General features: G+C 38.2%; 1 protein-coding gene across 2 annotated transcripts in view; it reads left to right on the top strand.

Annotated features, from left to right (window-relative positions):
* The window catches only part of zgc:158482 (uncharacterized protein LOC100009650 homolog), a 28,472-nt gene that overhangs the window by 16,094 nt on the left and 3,847 nt on the right, over positions 1–8,531 (top strand). Inside the window, exons 1-5 of one of the 2 annotated variants that reach the window (XM_051379668.1) lie at positions 2,743–3,270; positions 3,980–4,189; positions 4,312–4,470; positions 6,195–6,319; positions 7,513–7,707. In XM_051379668.1, coding sequence (XP_051235628.1) covers positions 2,787–3,270; positions 3,980–4,189; positions 4,312–4,470; positions 6,195–6,319; positions 7,513–7,707 — 1,173 coding nt within the window. In that variant the 5' untranslated portion in view covers positions 2,743–2,786. Of the gene's footprint in view, positions 1–2,742; positions 3,271–3,979; positions 4,190–4,311; positions 4,471–6,194; positions 6,320–7,512; positions 7,708–8,531 lie in introns of those variants that run through there. The other variant, XM_051379669.1, reaches the window with a different exon arrangement.

Raw genomic sequence — 8,531 nt, 5'->3', positions numbered from 1 at the left:
CCCTTACGCCAGCAAATTCTTATCAACTGGTCCAGTATCATTATAAGTTCCCATTTGAAAATGTCTTAGGAATTATTGCATTATAATTTCACTGTGCAGACTATTTTATGTTCTCCTTCAATCTGTTATGCTAAAAATAAATAAATAAAAAATGCACAGTAGATATATAACCTGAAAACTAGGCCTACACATGTCAACACATTGCTCCTGCATAAAAAGGCTGAAAACACTTAAACTGAGTATTTTGGGGTTTTTATTTAGCCTAATAATCAGGAATTTAAAACCAAGATTAAGTCTACAGAGTTATTAATTTTTACAATCCTCTCTTATTAGCCTCCTGTGTTGATCACAAAAAAATTATGAAATGTATTAAAAATAAGCAAATTTATATAATAAAGCTTCTAAATAACTGACATTTCTAGACTTTACTGTAGCTTATCTGAGTGTAGTTCAGTGTAACGTAATAACATTAACAATATTATTTTATTAAGGAACATTATTATAACACACTCTAGAGTGCAAAGCACGACGTGTAAAACCAGCACAATGTGAAAAACCACCACATGCTTCACTGTGGTGTGCTCACAAGAGTTTCACAACCCAGAGACCTCAGTGACTGCTGATATTATCTAGCCCTCTAAAAGAAAAATCTGGCTTTTGCCCAAGAGTTCAAAGGATATGCCCTGAGGATGCCTTCAATTCCCAATAGCATCATTTACTAGTCCAACGGTAACAAGAAGAATGAAATCAACTAATTCTTTTAATCATTAAAGCTGCATTGATCAATTCAGGGTCACTTGGGGGTAGAAAAACATGCAAAGAAGCCTGTAGATAAACAGCAGATATACACAGTACACACAGTGCAGTCAAGCTTCTGCTGGCTGCCTGACAAACTTACACTGACGACGATATTCAGGAAGTTACTGCTCCAGCCAAGAAATCATCCGACACATGATCCTCCATAAGACTGCAACCGGTTGTCGCTGGCTAAAAAGATAATTTAGTGGACTTAAGAGGTGCTGGTAGCTTAGTTGAGCTGCTGCTGGCTGTAGCCTTACACTGTATTTACTGGACAGACATGAGAGTGTTCTCAACTTTCTGCAAGAAAGCAAATAAGTATATTTCCCAAAATGTTGAACCACTGCTTTAAAGTCCTTTTCATGTCAGCTGATATTGTTTTGTAATAGTGCATGTTCCCAAACATTAAAAGTCAAATAGTTGGCCGTAAAAACTAAAACGTTGAGCTGAAAGAGCTGCAGAGTTGAGTGTGAATTCTCCTCCTCTTTAGCACAAGAGTTGTTTACTATGGAAATGAAAAAAACTGATTTATGTCTGTTTAGCTTGTGCATATAAGCATATACTTTCCAGCATGCATTGTATATTGGTTAAAACTCTGCACATATCCTTATTCCACAACCAGACTTTTATGGCAGGCACATGTACACCTGTGTGTACCTGTGTGGCAGGCAGTGTAAGTTTAATAGGAACAATAGTGATCATATGCTTACATTTCAACAAACTACACACAGATTTGGTCTGACTCTTATTATGTCCACTTGTCCACTTGAAGCGTTGTGTTGGTTATTTGGGTGCAGCGGTCCTTGTTTGTTTTGCAGGCATTACTTTTCTTTTCACAAGACTAATGATGTCTGTAAAAAAAGAGGATCACTTCACGCCGAGATGTGCAGCCATATTGTAATTTTATGTAATATTTTTGGCGGGGGGTGTGATGACCCCTCCCACTCTGATGGTTCTGTGTAATTTTTCCCTCGTTTCTCTTCAGGAGACAGAGTGGCAGGGGTGTGACTATAAGATGAGCTACACCTGATTACAATGCTTTAAAGGGAGTTGATCAGTTAGTTATCTCTCGCTCCTTTCAACCAGCAGGTCCTGGGTTTGTTGCCGTCTCTGGCTTGATTAATCCTTTACCTTTTCTCCATACACAACACTCTCCCCCCTGGTGGTCTCCCTTGTTTTGCATGAAATTGTGAGCAGGTTTATGACACCTGTTAAATAGTCCAACTCTGAATGGCTGGCATTTGCGGGTCCGCCTACTGCACCAACTGATCCCAGACAGCTGCAGACAGGGCCATATACAGGACTTTAGAAATACTGATCACAACAAATCAAACAAGGTTTGGTCCGACTGTAGTGTACACTTATTATTACTCATTAAGAATTTGTTTGCCACTTAAAGTGAACTCTTTATTGATTCTGTGTGCAAAAGATGGGACATGTCTGTAGTTTGAGAGCTCAGATCTTGAACAAACAGACCCATCTCAAGTGTTACAGACTGAGGAACTGTAGCTGTTTACATGTAATGTAACGAGCAGAGATGATTACTGCAGACACTTAGATGATTATATAGTTAGAATTTTTTTAATATTCTTTTTTTAGGAAATAATCCGCAAAAGCCTCTTTCAACTGACCCTGGGACTGACTTTAATGTGAACTATATAGTGAAGAATCCTTTTAACGTTGTTGCTCTCTAAGTAACTCTTGTTCAGTTCAGTCAGAGAAAGTTTTCAAGACCACTTTTTCTCTTCTTTTTTTTTTCAATAAAAATGGAAAAGTGCTGCTGAGCAATAATCTATTCAAACATCAGTATTCAAAATGATTCACATATTTTACATTTCCTATGAATTTAACTTACATTTTGAGAAAATGCCCCGCCCCACTGAACTAAGTCCTTATTTGCAACATTCCCCATTTTGCCACAGGGGCTGTTCTTTTTCTTTTTTTCTCTTTTTTTTTTACAGGACCTGTGGATTTTGAACGAGAAAAACATGATGGAGATGTATTTACTTTCAATCATTTTAGCAAGTATCCTCATCATACCATTCGCACTCAAAACGTTTTGCCCTTATCTCTGGGTGGATATTCTGTATTGCAAGGATCTGCTGCGGATTTTAGTGAAGTTTGTTTCGAGGCGAAGAAGGAGACCTCTCTTCTTTGTTTTGGACCGTTTCTTGGAGCAGACCGCTGCGCATCCGGACAAGCTGTTCATTGTGTTTGAAAACGAAGGATACTCGTACAAATACACAGATACGAGGAGTAACAAAACAGCCAACGCGCTCCAGTCTCACCCTGGGTATAAAGTTGGGGACACAGTTGCGCTTTTCATGGGGAATGAACCCGCCTTCATGTTTACCTGGCTGGCCTTGGCTAAATTAGGCTCTCCTGTGGCTCTTCTCAATCACAACATTCGCAACAAGTCTCTGCTGCACTGCTTCAACTGCTGCAGGGCCAAAGTGTTGATAGCTGCCCCAGGTATGCGTCTGTGCTTGTGCATTAGAGCAAAACTTTCCTTAAAGTGAAAGATGTTGGATTAAGTTTCTGTGAAACTAAATTATTTATGGATTCAATTTAACCTCATTTAAGCTGTTTTTTAGAGGAACAGATAAACGTTTACTTATAAAATAATAAAGAAATAGAATAGAGAGATTTAAATTGTCATGGTATAATAATAATAATAATAATAATAATATACTTTATTGTCCTCCACAGGAAATGTGTTACCGCAGTCTATACATACATACATACATACATACATATGAAAAAAAGAAAAACACGTACAAGAAGAATAACAAAGAATAAACACTTAATACAGCACACTTAGCACCCTGTCCTGTGCGAAGCACTCACTCTCGGCTGTTACCAGGATGCCTTGTCTTGTCTTGACCAATTTCAAGCTTCTGTTTCTGTTCAAGAAATGTCAGTGTTTCTGTCCTTAAAAATTACTGCAGTGCACATCGTCCTCGTCTCCACTGTCTGTCCTCCAGCCTCAGTGCTTGGGTGATTATCAGGTTGTGGTTGGCTTCCATCAGGCATTAAAGATCCAATTTGTAACATTTAAGAGGATCTATTCGCATAAGCGTCTGTTTTCACTGCCAATATTGGGCAAGTATCTAGGCAAGTCTGTATATTAATGTAAAACTGGTATTCAGTGGTTATGATTCTGCTGTGTGTCCATTTCCAGAGCTAAAGGAAGCAGTGGAGGATGTTCTGCCCACACTGACAGAGCAAGGCGTCGCCGTCCTTCTGATGACCAAACACTGTGACACACCTGGAATTGAGAGTTTCTCTGACAAAGTGGACGAGGCATCGGACTCCCCACTTCCCCAATCCCTCAGATCACACATTACTTTCAAAAGCCCTGCAGTTTATATTTACACCTCTGGAACTACAGGTATTGGAGTAGCTGCTTTGGTCTGTTTGTTTTTCGGTTTCATGTGATGATCTGTTCCCACAACAACATATCTCAGACCTTCTTCAAGCTTTAAGGGTTGTCGCTGTCTTGTTGTATTTCAGGTCTCCCTAAGGCGGCTGTGGTCAGTCAGAACCGCCTCCTAACAGCTCTGGCTGTTTTATCTTCAAACGGTGTAACAGCCAGTGATGTTATCTACCTCAACCTGCCTCTATACCACACAGCTGGATTTATTATAGGCTTTATTGGCTCCATTGAGACAGGTAAGACCATTGAGATGTAGTCGCAACTTCACACCACAATGTGAAACAAATAAGACTTGGGGGTTGTTTGAAATTCCTTGCTGACTGATGAATACTTTATTGACCTAACAATGAGTTACAAGGTTGTTTTATACATTTCAGGCTTGGTTAAATAACTGAAAAATATGCATTTTTTATATCCATTCGTCCCCTAATTTGAAATGCCCAATTTGCTGTGTACAGCAGTCCTTGTTACTGCTAAAGCCACTGTTGGCTTCAACAGAGATGAGACAGCTGTGTTGCAAGGGTGCCAAAAACCAAATAACTGTACTAAGAGTCTGGAGGTATTCAGTTCAGGCCAAACTGTTGTATATTCAAATCAGACTACAACACAGCAAGATGTAAGTGCAGGTCATTTGTTTGTTTTTTTCAAGCTACAGGTCCCACTATCCATCCTAGTGGGTAAACAAACAGGTCACAGGTAACATTTTTGTACGATGAACCAAACAAAACTTCCAGAAAACCAAGCAAAAGCTGTAAAAATTGTACATTGTGAAAAAATGTCACTCAGTACACTGATTACTCAATCTAAAACATTCATCTCCCACACAGTTTTAGTTTGTCATTGTACATTCCTGACATCTTTACATACACTGATGGATTCAACGTTTTTTTAAGGTTTGAGAAAGCTCAATTTAAAGGTCCATTTTATAACATTTGGGTGTTTTTTTTGGCAAAAATGGAATGTAATATTCACAGGTATGTTTTCATTAGTGTACAATCACCTGAAAATAGGAATTGTTGTGTTTTTATTACCTTAGAAGGAGCTGTTTTTATCATCAGACGCCACAGAAAAATGCATTGTTAAAAAGCTGAAAACAAAGCTGTAAAAGTAAACATGTAATCATTAATCAGGCTGGATCCAAAGCAGCTCTTAATCATTTTACTATGATTATTGATCCTGCATGACAGGTATACAGTGCCTCACTGGCTTTTCACTGGCGATCACGAACAACTGATTTTATTTGTTGTCAGAGGAATCACCTGAACCTTAGATCTCTGCGGTGGAGGGCAAGTAATTGGCTCATGCGCCACATGAAGATTATGCTAATTCATGAAAGTGGCAACATATTATAAGAACTTCATGAGGTTCTCACACATGATAAATATGAGGTGATTGCTGCAACATTGTAAACTGAAAAGTGATGCCCCTGCTGCTCCTTCTCCCTCTGGTTTTCCTGCCCCTGGGAAACTAAATGAAAGAGTCTTTTGTAACTGTGAACCAGTAATCTGAACAGAGCTGGGTCAACCACGACCAGATTACTCCTACACTCTAACAGCTTTTTTTCTAAATAGGCTAAAGTTCACACCACTATTATATATCGGGGTAAGCAGCCCATCAGGAAATATCCAACACCGACCCATAACAATTACAGCCACTTAAATGGCATACAGTTAAATACTGTTGGAAAGATTTTGGAAATATGTCAAGTCCAGTAATTCATCTTTAATTCAGTAAATTCAAAATATAAATATAGTGTTTGTAGATCAATTGAAATAAATGGACACCTGAACATAATGTCTTTGTTTAAATTGGCTGTATCTTTATAACTGAATATTTAAAGTTAAACAGCACAACTTGCTGAATTGAAAGCCAAAAACATTTACTCTGGATCTGTTGTCATCACATTTCTATGCCATTTAGTCCATGATCAAATGTTCTTTTTTGCTGTCTTATTTTGAAGGGTCAACTATCATTCTGAAGAGGAAGTTTTCTGCCTCTCAGTTTTGGGATGACTGCCGGAAAAACAGTGTGACTGTTGTCCAGTACATAGGAGAGGTGATGCGTTACCTCTGTAGTACACCAAGGGTAAAGTGATTTTTATTGTTTCCACCTTTTCACACAACGTTGTTCAGCCATGCAGAGCTCAAAACTGAAAGCTAAGCAGTATTACAATATTTCAGCATCACTAAGTATGAATAATATTTATTTTGCAGATAAAAAAGAAAGTCAAATCTAATTGATCATGTGATAGTTAAAAACTCACAAGTCAAACTAGTGGTATTCTTTTAGGATTGGCTGAAGTTTAAGCTTATCCCCTCAATTACTAGAGTGATTGCAACTCAAACAAGCTCATACAGGATCTTTGGTAGGGCTCTGTGGGCACCATGCCTCCTCTCTACCATCTTAACCTCTGTAAAAACTCCTTCGCTTGAGACATCTGCAGAGACAGAACGCTGTGAACCGGCTGCAGCAAGCTACCATTGAGTCAAATCTAGTCAGAGATTAACTTTCCAAATCTGTACATTCCCACAGCACAGCACAGCTGGTTTACCAAAATAGACATCATTAAATCTCAACTATCAGGTTCCATCCTTCTGCGTCATTATCTGTACATATTTTACAGTATGAAACATTATGGATACATGTAAATATCAATTTCTGATGTGCTTTTAAAGTATTAGAATAATTGCATACTTTTGAGATCTCTTGAAGGTGTATCTGCTGTATTTAGGAGTAAATGTTCTGCTTACATGTATGGCCATTCAGAGTATCTCATTGCATCACATGAAGCGCAGTCTCATGTTACTGCGTGACCCTGTAGGCAGCAGTAAGAGGAGGTGGTTTGTCTGTATCTGGTCACCTCTAGGAATAGATGCTGGCCTTTACTTAGGAAGACCATATCAAGTAACTTGGAAGCCTAATCTCTCTGGACTAGTATGTAACTTTGGGGTCACATTTATTACAGTGAATGGTATTTATTTGGTTTTTACAGAGGTAGGTGTGTTTTTCTACTGTGAACTGGTTTCTAATGTCAAATTGTTACATATAGACAGAGATTAGGCATACATGGTGAGAATGACTGTTGTGTCACATACTGTATGTGTGTGTTTTAAAAGCAGTGCAGTCTCACACTTTATACACTTTTTCCCCCATCAACACTATATCTTCTGTCTTTGATAAACGTTCTTACAGTTAGTTGATTCAAATAGTTTGACTATTTAAAGCATTTATTTCTTGCAAAATGCTTGATCATTGTTTATTTTTATCCAAAAATGCAGAGAGAAAATGACAAGGACCATAAAGTAAGACTGGCCATTGGCAATGGTGTCCGAGCAGAGATATGGAGAGAGTTTCTCAATCGCTTTGGGAACATTCAGGTGAAAGAGTTTTACGCCTCCACTGAAGGAAATGTGGGATTTGTCAACTATGCAGGGAAAGTTGGAGCTATCGGACGAGTCAACATTTTGCATCAGGTGAGAAAAAGTTTTAAAAAACATTTCTGTTAACATTGTTTCTGTTATTATTACAGCCATGTATTACTGTGTGTGTAAAAGTAAGTGTAACTTATTATCATTCTTAGAATTTTCGACTGCTTCTCAAGGTCTTACAGTTCCACTCACTGGTGGCGACAGTGTTTGTCTATTCGCTGGTTCTAGTAAAAGACTGTGAGATGTGGTTGTAAGCTAGTAAGCGGAACTTGAGTTAGATCAGGGGTTGTATACAATGCACGTGGAGCTATAATATATACTGTATGTGTGCAAATGTAATGTCATATATGTACAAATTATAACAGTTTGGTGTTTTCTTGGTTGAGCCAATGTTAGCTTGAAGAGAGTGGAAAAAGATGAACTTACAGCCATGCTGGTACAGGGGTTTTTCCACAATACTTAAATTATTACTAAATAAATCAACCTCATCAAGTCTGCTTGTACAGCTTCTATTTTATTATACATGAACAAAACAGAGGCCACACATAATCCAAACATTATGCTTGAGTTGAGAGGCAAAAGAAAAACAGGAGCTCAGCAAAAGGGATCCATTTGCAGCAGGTATACCGCTCAAGACAGGCTTGGTGCTGTCTGATGATGTTTCTCTCATATATTGGCAACACAGTATCATAAAGGAGCATTTTACAATTATGGCTGTTACAATATGTTGGGATATAGTGATGTAGTGGAGTAAAAAGAAAGTAATGAAAATAAAATGTAATAAAAAGTACAATGTTTGCCTCTGAGATGTAGTGAGTAGAGTATAGCAGGAATTAACGGACTCCCTGCAGTCAATTAGAATTGAGTAA

Source organism: Dicentrarchus labrax, unplaced genomic scaffold (genome assembly GCF_905237075.1).
Source record: "Dicentrarchus labrax unplaced genomic scaffold, dlabrax2021, whole genome shotgun sequence".
Classification (NCBI taxonomy): Eukaryota; Metazoa; Chordata; class Actinopteri; family Moronidae; genus Dicentrarchus; species Dicentrarchus labrax.
Note: the sequence above shows the minus strand (reverse complement) of the source record. Positions and strands in the feature narration are given on the sequence as shown.